We start from the raw sequence: 15,881 nt of genomic DNA, 5'->3' as shown, positions 1-15,881 counted from the left end.
TAGTTTTTAGTTATTTTAGCCAAAGTTGAATGACTTTTTAGTTATTTTGGCCAAAGTTGAATGATTTTTATGTGACAAAAAATAAAAAAGTGACTTTTATGTTATAAGCTTAAAGTTAAATGATTTTATGTGACAAAAATAAAATAAAATAAGTGACTTTTGTGTTATAAACTCAAAGTTAAATGATTACCGATAAAATAAAGCTTCAATTATAAGAAGCTCACTAAGTGTACTCTCAACCAGAGGCAGAATTAGTATTTCAAATTTATGGGTGCATGATCTTAATAATTTTAAGTTATTATGTTTTAAATTAATAATTTATACTATATATTTAAAAAATTTAAGACAAACAAACCCACACCTGACACTGTGCCTATGCTCTCAACCCCACTTCATATCTTACATTGATTTTTGGGAACTTTTTGGCATATATGTTGTTCTAAAATCAATGTATTATTATTGTCACTAATGATGTCCTATTCCCCCCCCCCCCCCGTTGGTATTATCCATTGAGATGTTGACTTTGTGTTATATCTAATTAAGTTGTAAAATAATTGAATATATGGTTAAGCGTAAGCAAGCAACCTAACCCCAATATCTAATATCACTTATATAATTCGAAATATTTAAAACAAAGAAGGGCAAATACGGCAAAATACTACCTTCACTGATTTCAAAGACTTCTTGCGTAACTAACAAGGGTTGTGGTGGAGTGATAAGTACTCGTTCATACTTAACTAGATGTCTCGGGTTCGAGCCCCTCGGTATGGAGTCACATTTGTTAGGGAATGCTTTACCCCTAATGTGGGACTTTCCGGCGCGAATTCGAATTTAGTCGGGCGCCAATATGAATATCAAACACCGGGTGAAAAACAAAAAAAAAAAGACTTCTTGCGCCATTCAAACATATATCTTTCCACGAATTAAAGAACATAATCATTTTTACTTCCAAATCTAACCCTTAACTTTACTTATATTTATCGTTTATTAATAATACCCAACCCCTACCAGTAAAAGTCAAAACTTTTGGATTTAGCCGCCTTATTTTTCAATTATGAAAAATTATCATTAAAATTTTATTTGTTCAAATTTTGATATTATTTGATACATGTGCTAATTAAAGGGTGCGTAAGGTAATTTGGACACATCATATAAAGATGAACACTAATTAGTGTAAATTTGTGGCCATAACTTTATTTTCTATGTGTTAATTTACTTACTATGAATAATTATCCCTAATATTTTATTTATTCAAATATTGATGTTATTTGGTGCATGTGCCAATGGAAGGTAGTAGATAACTAAATATCCGATTAATTAAGGTGTATACAAGATGATTCAGACATCGCTATTATAAATATAAAGACTAATTACTGTAGTTTTTGTGGCCATAACCTTATTTTCTATGTACTAATACTCTTATTATGAACAATTATCACTAATATTTCATCTGTATAAATTAGGTGGAGAGGATTAGTTGATACTGAAAGGTACCAGATACTCCGTGAAATAATTAAATTATGTGCAAGCTGATCCGGATATTATCGTTAACAAAAAAGACTAATTGGTGTTAAGATTAACATAGTGTATAGAAGTTAATTAGAATAGAAAATAATTTTTACTAATTAAGTTCAAAGGTTTTTTCCATTTCTTTTCTCCACGAATCAGAGAACATAAACTTTTTTTACTACCAATTTTACCCTTTAACTTGACTTATAATTATCATTAATTAATACTCAATCCACCTGTTCCACCAGTTAACAGCTGATAGCTTCACTTGGCCGGCGGAAGCCACGTGGCAAACACCCACTTGTTCCACGTAAACATTAAAAAAAATCCAATTTTTAAATCAAGAAACTGACACTATAGTACTAAACAAAAAAGTTATGGCCACCTCAGTTAGAACCCACATGCTCATTTCTCACCACCACCGTCACCACCACTTCCACCACCGTCTCCGGCCGCCATGCAAAGTGGAGCTGCCGGCGAAGAGTCAAACTCTGGTCTTCATCAAATCTTGGTTGAAAAATTCTTCTCACTGGAATCAAGTTATAGGAAACTTGTGGAACAATTCAATTTGTTATATCAAGAAAAAAATAAGAAAAGTATTGTAAATATGGATTCAGATGAAAAATTAACAGATTTTTCAGGTGAAATGGAGTTATATTCTGGAGTTTTCTTTAGTGGGAGTCCGTACAAGAACGTGTTGAATTGCATGGGTCATGCAGTTCACGTTAATAGAGCTGATACTGGAGAAATTATTTACTGGTAAGTAATTAACAAGTAATTTACTTTTAAATCTGATCAGTTAATTGCACTAATTCTAATTAGTGATGTTTGTTTTGAGCTGGGATTGTTGATATTTGAAGCTATGCTTTGGTAAAATGAAGTTGACTTAGATGTGGATTTACTTTAAATTTTGTTTTAGGGTAACCAGTGGCGGAGCTAGGAATTTATACGTAGGAAATTTAAAGAAGTCTAGAATATCAGAATTGGAATTTGATCCTATGACCTACAGCCTCTCTGCCCCATCGGGTAGGGGGTAAGGTCAGCGTACACACTACTCTTCCCAAACACCACTTGTGGGATTTTACTAGGTCGTTGTTGTTGTTGAATTTGATCCTATGACCTACAGTGACTTTTGAATCCACTTACCATTATGCTAGGATTTCTCTTCATGTCAAAGGACAGTGGTGAATCCGAGAATTTTTTCAAAGGTGTTCAAATTTGAAATAAGTAAAAAAATTTTCCGATAAAGGGTGTTCAATATATGTTATGTAACTTTAAAACCTAATATTTTACCTATATATGCGGTGTAATTTTCCGACGAAGAGTGATCAATTGACCACCCTTAGCCCTTATCAACTGTAGCTTCGCCCCTCTGTCAAGGGAATATATTTGATTAAGCAAGTATAAAAATTTAACTATAAATCTGATCATTTCATTAACACTATTTCTAATGGGTGATGTTTGTTTTGAATTGGGGTTGTTGATATTTGAATTTATGCTTTGATAGAATGAATTTGACTTTGAGGTAGATTTACTTTGAAAATTGGTTCTTTAACTCTTGTTAAGGCCATCTAGTTATCAAGTCAAGTCAGTATCTTTTATTGTAAAGGAACGGATTTTCTGTATTTAATTTAACTGACCCCAACTAGTTTGGGATTGAGGAGTAGATGATTGATTTAGGCCCGCTTTTGATTATATATAGTTTACTCTTTCACATTTATCATCTACTCTCTAACCGAGGTCTATCGGAAACAAACTCTCTGCCCTCCCAGCTCTCCCAGGATAGAGGTAACATCTCCGTAGACCCCACTTGCGAGAACTCACTGGGTTTGTTGTTGTTGTACTCTTTCACATTTAGCACTTTAGCTAAAGACTAGTTCGAGTTAAGGTTAGGTTGCTGTTACACTTACATTAGGTCTAAAATGTATTTAAGTGTGGGATTTTAAGAATACTACTTTGCTTTAAGAGACAAATTTAAAATGATAGTGGAACAGAATGGGCCCTAGTATCGGAATATATAGAGGATTCATTTCATCAACCAGAACTAGTTTGAGACTGAGGCATAGTTGATTGATTTGTTGACTCCGGCCAAATATTAAGATTAGGAATTAAATCAAACAGATCTCTGCTAATGTTGTCTGTTAGTCCTAAAGTTCAAATTCTGCACTTTGGTTTAACTCACTTTGTCACAGAGGAATTGTCCGACTTTTTTAAAGGGGATTTAAGGGGAGGAAGTATGCTGAGTGGGATGGATAGGCAGAGCGAGAAACAGTTTCGTTTATGAAAATATTTTTCCATAGGCTTGATGTTAAATCCCCTTCATATCTTGGCGCTCTTGTCTGTTGTGAGGTAGTATATTATACAAGGAAATTCTTCTCGTGCAGGAATCGATTTGCTGAAAGACTTTACGGTTATAAAGATCATGAAATACTTGGACAAAGGTCCACTGAACTGCTTATCTGTGAAGAATATCATGAACTGGCTAGGATTTTCATGGAAAAGTTGAGCTGTGGAGAATCATGGTCAGGTCTCTTTCCTTTTAAGAAGAGGTCCGGTCAGATCTTTATGGCAATGGTGACGAAAAGCCCATTGTACGAGGATGGTGAGCTTTTTGGTGTTATCACTGTTTCGAATGACACGGCTTCATTTATTAATGTAAACCCAAGGAACGCTAGCATCCATGAGGATAATAGTCAACCTGACGCACGAGGAATAAATTTCAAAAGGATTCAATGGCAGCCACGGCCACAAATTGCATCGTCTGTTTCAAATCTGGTGCTTATTATCATGTTATCATTGTCCTTCATAAATATTTTGGTCTAACTTTTTGAATAACTATTCTTTTTTTTTTCCTGATTTTTCAGGCCTCGAAAGTTTTCTCACTGAAGCGTGGAGAGGATACGTGCAACACATCTGGAGATGCAAGGGACAGAGATCAGGTGGATTTAGATGCCAAAGAAGGGAAACCGCTGAAGCCGCCCAGAGCACCTGTAAGTTTGAAAGTAGATGGTTTGATTGCTCCTAATTGATTGAACGGGCATTTTATGAGGTAAGATTATCATTTCAGGCGGCACGGCTGAGTTTCAATTTGCTTGGCGGGAAGAATAAAGCTAATGCAGAGAGCTCTGAGAAGGATGAGTCTACATTTGACATTGCTCAGCCTTCCAAAATCGTAAAGTTCCCATTTCTTTAAATTTCTGGAGTAATGTCCATCTCTTCCTTCTTGGCTTTATCTTCTAGGCTTTAATTTCTTTGAAAAGATTTGATGGCAATTACCTTCAAAGTCTTGTTGCGGCTGATTTGTGCTAATAACATATCTGTTAGGGTTTACTATAGTCATGGACTGATCTAGATGAAATTCGAGAACCGGTCATCAAACTTTTGTAACAAGTTGAGTAATTCCTGTGCGCTCTGCAACATGATAAGATCAGTGATAACTGAAACCAAAAGAACGGAATACGAGGGGGGGGGGTTACTATATTACAGCCTTTTTTCAGAGAGGGGATGAATGTAAGAATCAAAAGGAAAAGGGTTTTCGTGGTACGAGAGAGGAATACGAGTGCTCTCAGAGATCACAACTAAGTAAGACTTAAGAGGAATTAGAAGCTAAAGACAAAAATGTAGGCGTCTTGTGCTGAATGAATAAAAGAACGAAGGTCCCAATGAAAGTTTTTGATAATTTTATGTGTTATATGATTAAAGCTGGATGTTATTTCTAATGACCGGTTTGCAATTGTAGGCAGCAAAGGTTATGTCAAAGCTGAACATTGCAGGATTTGGGCACCTTGGTAAAGAGAAGGGTCAACACAATGGGGATGACAATACTCGTGTTAGAGAGGATGTAGCTGAACCATATCCGCCCACAGCTTCAGACGCTAAATCAAATTGTTGTCACTTTGGTGATGAACATATTTACCTCCAGAAAAACCAGAAAAGAACTTGTTTTGATCCGGGACCAACGTGTGCCCCTACAACGGGGCAAGATGTTGTAGAGGGTCCAAGTGGAACCTTCTCAAGGAACTCCAAGGAATGTCCCGAGGCATCTAAAATTCCTGAGCAGTATCCGGGATCATGTATGAATGATGAAGAGCTTAAGCCACAGCTCAGAAAATCAAATCTCTCAGCGGTGGAAGATTCATCGCAGCAGCTTTTAGAATGCCAGCAATCACCAAAGTCAGGGGGGAGCGTTGATAGCCGTGGAAGTTCATCAAACATAACTGAGAATGAGTTAAGCTTGATGGTAGATTGTGAAATCTTATGGGAAGATATCATCCTAAAGGAGGAAATTGGACGAGGTAAAGTAGAGTAATCTCACCATCATTTACATATGTTTTTTTTTTGGGAGCTAATGTGCCATTGGACAAATATGTTTTTCAACAAGTAGCTCCTTTCTTGAACTTTCGTACACTTGTCCACTCATTGAGTCATTGTATAAATTTTAAGCATAACTTTGCAATGAGGGCAGAAATCATTGCCTGAATTTGGTACAATGGAAACTCTTTGCGTAAATTATCATCGTGTAACGCCGAGCATTTGTTATTATTTTTTCTTTAGGTTCATATGGTGTTGTATATCATGGAATCTGGAATGGATCGGTACGTCTCTAGCTCAAAATTTTTCGTTTATGTTCTGAAGGTTAGTGGAATAGTATTTCAATATTGGAAGTATATAAATTCTTAATTCTCTCAAAATTATCTTTAGGATGTTGCTGTTAAGGTTTATTTCGGGAATCAATGCTGCGATGAAACATTGCTCGACTACAAAAAGGAGGTATGTGATACCTGTTGCGGAAGCCAAATGTATATAGTGTGAATAAGTCACAACTACTATACCAAAAATTATGACAGCCACCAAATAATAAATAAGACAATAAAACAACAATAAAGGAAACACCAGAATTTACGAGGTTCGGCTAATTTTGCCTACTCCTCGGACACAACCAATATTTTATTCCACTCCAAAAATACAAGTGAAATAATACTAAAGAGAGAAGATACAAATGCCTTAAACAGATGAGAAGGCAAATGAGAGGTGTGTCTCAATCCTAAACATTAGGCCTTCTTTTATAGGGGAAAAATCCCCTCCAAACTTAACTCCCAACCAATGTGGGACTTTGGCATTTTGCCAAACTTCAACAAATCTCCACCTTGGCAAAATTCCACATTTTCAATTCTCTCTCAATAACAAATTTTGGTTGTGTCTTCATCTTCAATCTTCAGTGTTCAACAATGTTGATCAAATCCAAACAATGTTGAAACTTGACCGCAGTCACCACCTTTGTCAGCATATCAGCAGGATTCTCTGTAGTATGAATTTTCTTCACCGTGACTCCACCTTCTTCTATGATTTCTCGTACGAAATGATACCGAACATCAATGTGCTTCGTCCTTGCATGATAAACTTGGTTCTTCGCTAATTGAATAGCACTTTGACTATCACAAAAAATTGTGATACCTTTTTGTTCAACACCAAGCTCCTTTAGCAATCCTTGAAGCCAAATTGCCTCTTTCACAGCATCTGTAATAGCCATGTACTCTGCCTCTGTTGTAGACAAAGCAACTGTTGACTGCAAAGTAGACTTCCAACTAACTGGTGCCTTTGCAAAAGTAAACACATAACCAGTAGTTGATCTTCGTTTGTCCATATCACCCGCAAAATCTGAGTCACAATATCCAACTACAGACTGATTGTCTTCCTGCTCAAAAACTAACCCGACATCTACAGTATTATGAATATACCGTAGAATCCACTTCACAGCTTGCCAATGCTCCTTCCCTGGATTGTGCATATATCTGCTAATAACTCCAACAACTTGTGAAATGTCAGGCCTTGTGCAAACCATTGCATACATCAAGCTACCAACAACATTTGCGTATGGTACCTTTGACATATACTCTCGTTCAGCTTCATCCATTGGCGACATAGTAGTACTTAGCTTAAAATGGGAAGCAAGTGGAGTACTAACTGGCTTAGTCTTGTCATCTATGCCAAAACGTTGAAGTACTCTCTTCAAATATTCCTTTTGAGATAAACAGAGTTTCTTTGAACGTCTATCTCTAATTATCTCCATGCCAAGAATTTTCTTTGCCTCACCCAAATCCTTCATCTCGAACTCCTTCTTCAGTTGAATCTTCAACTTATCAATTTCTTCCAAATTCTTGGAAGCTATCAACATATCATCAACATATAGGAGAAGATATACAAAGGAACCATCTTTAAGCTTGTGCAAATACACACAATGATCGTATTTGCTTCTCTTGTACCCTTGCCGCAACATAAACTCGTCAAATCGCTTGTACCATTGTCTAGAAGATTGTTTCAATCCGTACAACGATTTTTCAAGTTTGCACACCATATTTTCTTTTCCAGCAACTTTGAATCCTTCTGGCTGAGTCATGTAGATTTCCTCCTCCAAGTTTCCATGTAAAAACGCAGTTTTTACATCCATCTGAACTAGTTCCAAATCCAATTGTGCTACCAAAGCCAACATAATTCTAATGGAGGAATGTTTTACAACTGGAGAAAATACTTCATTGTAATCAATTCCCTCCTTTTGAGCATATCCTTTGGCCACCAATCTTGCTTTGTAGCGAACATCTACTTGGTTAGGAAATCCTTCCTTCTTTGCAAATACCCATTTGCACCCAATTGCTTTCTTTCCCTTCGGGAGATTGGCCAATCTCCATGTATGATTCTGATGAAGGGACTGTATTTCATCATTCATGGCAATCCTCCACTTATCTTCTTCTGAACTTTGGACAGCGTCTTTGTAAGTAGTAGGAACATCATCAGCTACAATTGAGGTTGCACAAGCAACCGTCTCTATGAGACGAACAGGTTTCGTTATTGTTCTTTTTGGCCTGCTGGTTGCTATTGATTCAAGTTGTTGTTGAGATTCCTGAGTTGGAATCTCCTCTACTGGCTCTCCTTCCAGAGGGTAATTTTCATTTGTTTCCTCCTCTGCTTCTTGTGTAGGAAAAATAAATTTTCCCTCAAACTCCACCTGCTTAGAAGCACCTTCATTTTGTTTGGTATCTTCTGTTACCTTATTTACCATAGCAAATTCATCAAAGGTAACATCTCTGCTGAACATTACTTTCTTTGTCATAGGACACCATAAGCGATATCCTTTGACTCCAGAAGTAATTCCCATAAAAATAGCCTTCTTTGCCCTTGGATCCAATTTTGACTCCGTCACATGATAATATGCAGTTGAGCCAAACACGTGCAAAGAGTTATAATCTACAGCAGGTTTTCCGTACCATTTTTCAAATGGTGTTTTGCCATCAATAGCAGCAGATGGTAGACGATTAATGAGGTGGCATGCATATGTAATTGCCTCAGCCCAAAATTCTTTGCCCAAGCCAGCATTGGACAACATACACCGTACCTTCTCCAGCAAGGTCCGGTTCATACGTTCTGCCACTCCATTCTGTTGTGGTGTATGTCTAACAGTGAAGTGTCGGATGATGCCATCATTTTCACAGACCTTATTGAAATGATCATTTTTGTATTCACCTCCATTGTCTGTGCGAATACACTTGATTCTCCTGCCTGTCTGATTCTCCACCATCATCTTCCATTTGAGAAAAATTCCCAACACTTCATCTTTGCTCTTCATTGTATACACCCATACTCTTCGGGAAAAATCATCAACAAAGGTTACAAAATAGTGCTTCCCACCCAATGAAGGTGTTTTGGAAGGACCCCAAACATCAGAGTGTACATAATCCAAAATGCCTTTAGTATTATGGATCGCTGTACCAAATTTAACCCTTGTCTGTTTCCCTTTAACACAATGCTCACAAAACTCCAAGTTGCAAGCCTTTACTCCTTTTAACAATCCTTGATCTGATAGAGTTTTCAAGGATTTTCCTCCAGCATGTCCCAAGCGCATGTGCCATAGCTTGGTTGCTTCTGCCTCTTTGTCGTCACTGGATGTTACTGTCGCTGTCCCAATAACTGTACTGCCACGATAGCGGTACATATTATTATTCTTCCGATTAGCCTTCATTACCACTAGTGCACCGGAGCATACTCTCATCACTCCATTTTCTGCAATGATTTTGAACCCTTTTGATTCTAGGGCTCCCACAGAGATGAGATTCTTCTTCAAATCCGGTACATATCGAACATCTATCAATGTTCTGATCATTCCATCATGGTTCCTTAATCGTATTGAACCAATGCCATATGAGGTAAGAGGGCTGTTATCCGCTGTGTGGATGACTCCATATTCTCCTTCTTGAAATTCCACGAACCAGTCCCTATTGGGACACATATGATAGCTACAAGCCGAGTCCATCAACCATATGTCTGATGATGTTGATGACTCTGTTGTAACTAATGAGAAGTCTGAATCATCACAATCAGCTACATTTGAATCCATAATGGCCTTTCCATTGTTATGTTTGGCCTTATTCTTCAACTTCGGACAGTCTTTCTTCCAGTGCCCTTTTTCTCGACAAAAGGCACATTCATCTTTGCTGGGTCTGGATCTTGACTTGGATCTTCCCTTCTTTGTCCTCGTTTGATTTTGAGGACGACCCCTCACAAACAGTGCTTCTCCTTCTCCGCCCTTCTGTTTTTCTCGCTTTCTTTGTTCATAGCTGTACAAAGCTGAACAAACTTCTCTGAGAGAAATTTCGTCATTTCCATGGAGTAGAGTAGTTTCAAGGTGCTCGTACTCATCAGGAAGTGACGCCAACAACATTAAGGCCAAGTCACCATCATCATAAGTTGTATCCATATTTTGCAAATCTGTGACCAACTTATTGAAACTGGTGATATGTTCATTCATCGTGGTACCAGGAACATAGGTGAAGTGAAACAGTCTCTTCTTCATGTACAATTTATTTTGACTGTTTTTCTTCAAAAATTTATCCTCCAGTGCTTTCCATAATTTACTTGCAGAAGTTTCCTTTGTGTATGGATATTTCTGCTCTCTAGCAAGGTAGGATCGAATGGTACCGCAAGCAACACGGTTGATAATTCTCCAATCTTCTTCTCCAATAACATCTGGTTTCTTTTCTTCAATGGCCAGATCTAGCCCTTGTTGAAAAAGGACATCTAGAACCTCGCCTTGCCACATCCCAAAATGTCCGGACCCGTCAAAAATTTCTACCGCAAATTTCGCATTTGACACAATTCTTGTCATAAGCGAAGATGCCAATGATGACGTATTGTTGACACTTGATGTAGATTCTTCTTGTTTATTGTCTCCCATATTTGACACAAATATTATTTAATAGCTGACGACACAAATCAAGATTATTTCCTTTCTGATGTAGAAGATCAGACTAAGCTGCAACTACAGAGCATACTCAGACAGAACCTTGACTCAGTTACCAAGATAAATCTTTTCTGATGTGGAAGATCAGACTATGCTGCAACCACAGAGCATACTTAGACAGTACCTTGGCTCTGATACCAATTGTTGCGGAAGCCAAATGTATATAGTGTGAATAAGTCACAACTACTATACCAAAAATTATGACAGCCACCAAATAATAAATAAGACAATAAAACAACAATAAAGGAAACACCAGAATTTACGAGGTTCGGCTAATTTTGCCTACTCCTCGGACACAACCAATATTTTATTCCACTCCAAAAATACAAGTGAAATAATACTAAAGAGAGAAGATACAAATGCCTTAAACAGATGAGAAGGCAAATGAGAGGTGTGTCTCAATCCTAAACATTAGGTCTTCTTTTATAGGGGAAAAATCCCCTCCAAACTTAACTCCCAACCAATGTGGGACTTTGGCATTTTGCCAAACTTCAACAATACCAACAGCTAAATGGACACCGCCTTCATAGGACATAAATTTTTTATCTACTTTCACCATGTTTTTCAGATTGAAATAATGAAAAGACTCAGACATCCTAACGTGTTGCTATTCATGGGGGCCATATTTTCTCAAGAAAAACCTGCTATCGTCACTGAGTTTTTGCCCAGGTAATGAACTGAGTTACTCCCACGGGGAGAATTTCGTGAGAATATGTATATAAAACTGGACTGGCAATTGGCAAATGATTGACGACACTTCTCATTACGTGTTTCAGGGGAAGTCTTTTCAAAACGCTTCACCGAAATAATAAGCCATTAGACTTCAGTCGGCGTCTTAGGATGGCCCTCGATGTGGTGTGGTTCTTGCTTGAACTCATCAATTTCCTTCTCTAATATGTTTTCAGTGTGACACTTGATTTTGTTCAATTGAATCTAGGCAAGAGGTATGAATTATTTGCATCGCCGAAACCCACCTATTGTACATAGAGACCTGAAATCTTCAAATCTGCTTGTCGATAAAAGTTGGACTGTCAAGGTACTGATTGCTGAATGGATGCTTCAATTTATTATGAGTGAATCCCTTTAACTAGACAACTCCACTGATATTTTTTTTCCTCAGGTTGGAGATTTTGGCCTTTCAAGATTTAAAGATGCAACCTTTCTAACATCAAAATCTGGGCGAGGGACGGTAAAAGATCTTTTCTTTTGCCCTATTTGTATAGTCACATCAGATAATTCTTATCCCTTTACCTGTCTGTTTTCCTTTTCCGGATCACTGCAGCCGCAGTGGATGGCTCCTGAAGTACTTCGAAATGAACCTTCAACAGAGAAGTAAGTTCCCAAGCATTGCTTGCGCATGCTTCATCAGAAGATTATATATTCTTGCATCCGTTAGTTTGCGTCGGTGACTAGCTTATTGAGCTGATGGTCAATTGCTTGTTGAGCTTGAGCCTTTTTCTCTTTGTGCCTTTTTTCCAAAGAACGTGTTTAATGTTGGATGACAAAAAGATATAACCGTAGGCAGAGGCGGACCGAGGATTTAAAGACATGGGTTACACCATTACATTTAATGTAAATCTGTCGTTGGTCCTATAGATCGATAATAGGGGGTATATTTGATTGGTTCAGGATAAATTTCAGTTTAGTATTACCAGCTTAAGAATATACAGTTCATACGTAAAGAAAGGAAAAATGAAAAGGCTGAAGGGGGAAGGAAGAGACTAGCGTGAGAATTTAAGTAATTGGCGTGAGGGAGATTCAAACCTTGGTTACAACACACAAAACGGCTTGCAAAATCTCCTCCCAACCAGTGCACTAAGGAACACTTTGTGTAAACAGGTACCGCTGTTTCTATATTACTATTTCCTGTAAATATTTTCATGTATATACCAAGTTCTTGTTGAAGTCTATGGGGTCCGGTACCCCCTCACCGGACAATGTTGGTCCGCATGTGTCTGTAGGAACCGTTTTATCCTTGCGAGTATAGTGTTTCCTGGTACCAGATGTTGCTTACAATGCAAGATTTTTTCTTTTGTGTGAATATGTTTAAATTGCTGTCAGAGGCAGACGTATGCTATATCGATAGGGGTCACCGGCACCCGTAAAGTTCGGCAAAAACTCCATGTATACATGTATATGTCTTTAGAAAATAGTGATATATTAGTAGCGGACATCCTATATACAAAGCAGATTTTGGTTGAATCCAAAAGTGCATTCTCGACCTTTAAATCCTGGGTTCCGCCTCTGGTTGCTGCACATTCTACTATCAATTACCAGTAATAGTTTTTTTGAAAACTGGATCATATACTTGGACGAGCTTCTCATCTTTTTCTGAATTTCAATTGCAATGGCTCTCTGATTGATTTCTTCTGTTATCGCGCAGATCTGATATCTTCAGTTTTGGTGTGATCCTATGGGAATTAATGACTGAATCTATACCATGGAGCAACCTTAACTCTTTACAGGTGTCTCTCATTTTTACCTCTTTGGTATTTGCAAGCGTGAGCGCGCAAGTGCTGATAGCAAGTTGTCTAACTAAACCTTTGTGTTCTCTTCTTAGTGGTTACTATTGGAACCAATGTAAGTTTTGTGTTTAAAGGTTGTAGGAGTTGTTGGATTTATGAATCGTAGATTGGAAATTCCAGAAAATCTTGATACTCGAGTTTCTCCAATCATCCGCGATTGTTGGCAAAGGTGCTTTTTCTCTCTCATTTTTTTCGTTTGATCGTTTATGTTTTTTCATCGAAGTATGCAAATACAAAACTCGGGCTAAACCTTGGTTTCTCTATTACAAACAGCAATCCAGCACTCCGTCCATCATTTGAAGACATAATTCAAAGGATGACAGACGTAATTCTCTCGTTTACAGGGTTGCCAGCTAGGAAGAACACGGCCATATTATCAAACACGATTTGACAGGTTACTACACATAACAACTTATATAAATTCACTAGTCCAAGTGAATACATAAGGCAGTGCAACTTGTTTTTCTCTCTTTCACAATCTTTTCTTGTTTTAAAGTTTTGGTTAATGTTCTTCATTTAGCTTGAAAGTGAAGGGGTGTTGTTAGAACTAAGAAGCATATATAGTCCATAGCCTCCTTAGGAAAAAATAGTGTAAAGATTATATCAAAGTGAGCTGTTCCCTTATTGAATGTTTATGGAGGAGAGTTAAGGTCAAATATACCCTTGATTGAATTGATTTACAAAGTACACTATGACGCTGTAATAAAATTTCAAGCATCAAGTTATTTGTACATTCTAGTAGAAGAATCACTAACTGCTCAAAATAAAGACTTATTATCTCTATTTCACTAATTCTTTCACTATATGGACCTATAAATAATGCTGCTTGGTGGGCCGGGCCTGAACCGGACCGGACCGGGCCTGCGGTCCTAACAGGCCTAACGGGCCGGTCCTGGTGGGCCGGTCCTGGTGGTCCTGAGAAGCCCGTGACGGGCCGGTCTTCATAGATTAGCCCACGAGCCCGGGACCGTCAGCCGGGCCTGGCGGGCCCAACGGCTACTTTTTTTTAAATTTTTTTTTTTTAAAATTCTCCAACGGCCATATTTAAAATCTAGCCGTTTGGGCTGACAATTTGACCATTTTTAAGTTTAGAAAATGGCCATTTGGCCCCCAAATTTTATTTTAACCCCAAACTTTATATAATTACACTTTTTTCCATTTCTCAACTATAAATACCCCCTCATTCTTTCATTTTTATTCACCAATTTATCAATATCTCTCAATCTCTCTACTACAATTACTTAATTTATTGTTGAAATTTCGTAAAAAATTGTGAAGTTGTTGAATTGAAGTTTTCAAGTGTTCAACGATTTTCAATTTTCAAGAAGTTGTTCGGCAATCCGGTAAACTCGTTCAACTCTTACGTTTTAAGAATATATTTTTGTGTGGTTTAATTTGCATAATTATAATTAATATGGCATTTTCGTTGAAAAAAAGTTTGGTACAGGAAAAGATAAAACCGGTGAAAGTAGTGGCCAACCAACTACCCTTCCCCCGGCTCCCCGACCTAGAAAAGATAAGCAAGTTGAAAGTAGTCGCCAACCTAGACGTCCTCCTCCTTCCGTAATTCTTGATAGTGATCACCCTTGTTTTCAATTTACCGATAGTGAATTTTATCATAATGTTGCACCAGGTGATAGATTAGATGATGAAATTATGAATGCTCTTTATCCTAATGAAACCATCTTAGAAAATAATGAGGAAAATGAGGATGATGATGAAACCCAAGCACCGGATTTAGATGATACACCTACTAGTCCTCTTAATAACCCAATTGATGCACTGGCCGACCCACCTGTAGAAACTCCTACTTTTAATAGAGAACCTGCTAAACGCCTAGAAACATCATTAGTTTGGAATTTTTTTACTCAAGTAAGAGAACAAAATAAGGCTAAGTGTAAAACTTGTGGGAAATTAATGTCGCATAAATATACTGGAGACCGTAGCGGCACGGGTAGTTTGACTAGGCACATAAAAACACACCCTAGAGATAAGGCTAGATTTTTACAAATGAAAGCGCAGCTAGAGGGGACAAGTGTAGATTCTGCGGTTAACCCTAGTACAGGTTCAAATCTAGTTCAACCAGGAATTAACACTGTCACCGGAGGTATTTTATATTACGATCCAAATAGAGATCGTGAAGAATTAGCAAAGATGATTACTGTTATGTGCTTACCTTATACTTTTGCTTCTAATCCTAATTGGGTTCATTATATTAGAAGAGTTTTTAATCCTACTTATAAAGGTTGGCCTCGCGCAACAGTTAAGAGTGATATTTATAAATTCAAACATGAATATGAACAATATTTGCGGTATTTATTTACTCATATACCTAATCAGATTTCTATTACTACTGATATTGGTAGAAGTGGTAATGATTGTGATTATCTAACTGTTACAAGTCATTGGATAGATGAGGAATGGACAATGCAAAAACGCATAATTGCGCGCGTCACACATGTAAGTTTATAGCTAACACTGTTGCAGATATTTGTAGATATTTTTGCTTTAGCGATAAAATAATGGCAATTTTTATGGATAATGCTTCTAGTAAC

At 37.5% G+C, this 15,881-nt stretch overlaps 2 protein-coding genes across 2 annotated transcripts in view; both read left to right on the top strand.

Annotated features, from left to right (window-relative positions):
* The first annotated feature begins 1,895 nt into the window (after window positions 1–1,895).
* LOC104214656 (uncharacterized) lies at window positions 1,896–14,064 on the top strand. Its single transcript, XM_070165616.1, has 15 exons — window positions 1,896–2,268; window positions 3,894–4,284; window positions 4,374–4,499; window positions 4,577–4,681; window positions 5,249–5,804; window positions 6,064–6,104; window positions 6,211–6,279; window positions 11,370–11,470; window positions 11,578–11,656; window positions 11,739–11,837; window positions 11,922–11,990; window positions 12,084–12,133; window positions 13,185–13,266; window positions 13,401–13,495; window positions 13,600–14,064. The coding sequence occupies exons 1-15, from the start codon at window positions 1,967–1,969 to the stop codon at window positions 13,715–13,717; spliced, it is 2,283 nt and encodes a 760-aa protein (XP_070021717.1). The 5' UTR covers window positions 1,896–1,966; the 3' UTR covers window positions 13,718–14,064.
* Window positions 14,065–15,017: 953 nt separating this feature from the next.
* The window catches only part of LOC138884319 (uncharacterized), a 2,292-nt gene continuing 1,428 nt past the window's right edge, over window positions 15,018–15,881 (top strand). Inside the window, exon 1 of the mRNA XM_070165447.1 lies at window positions 15,018–15,786. Coding sequence (XP_070021548.1) covers window positions 15,244–15,786 — 543 coding nt within the window. The 5' untranslated portion in view covers window positions 15,018–15,243. The remainder of the gene's footprint in view (window positions 15,787–15,881) is intronic.

This window comes from Nicotiana sylvestris, chromosome 12 (genome assembly GCF_000393655.2).
Source record: "Nicotiana sylvestris chromosome 12, ASM39365v2, whole genome shotgun sequence".
In the NCBI taxonomy this organism is placed as follows: domain Eukaryota; kingdom Viridiplantae; phylum Streptophyta; class Magnoliopsida; order Solanales; family Solanaceae; genus Nicotiana; species Nicotiana sylvestris.
Note: the sequence above shows the minus strand (reverse complement) of the source record. Positions and strands in the feature narration are given on the sequence as shown.

Bases quoted from the DNA above. Each gene is read 5' to 3' on its own strand.
- LOC104214656 (XM_070165616.1), top strand. From the start codon at position 1,967: ATGCAAAGTGGAGCTGCCGGCGAAGAGTCAAACTCTGGTCTTCATCAA. The intron at 4,285-4,373 runs GTGCTTATTATC...CTGATTTTTCAG, and splicing joins CATCGTCTGTTTCAAATCTG to GCCTCGAAAGTTTTCTCACT. The intron at 11,991-12,083 runs GTAAAAGATCTT...GGATCACTGCAG, and splicing joins CAAAATCTGGGCGAGGGACG to CCGCAGTGGATGGCTCCTGA.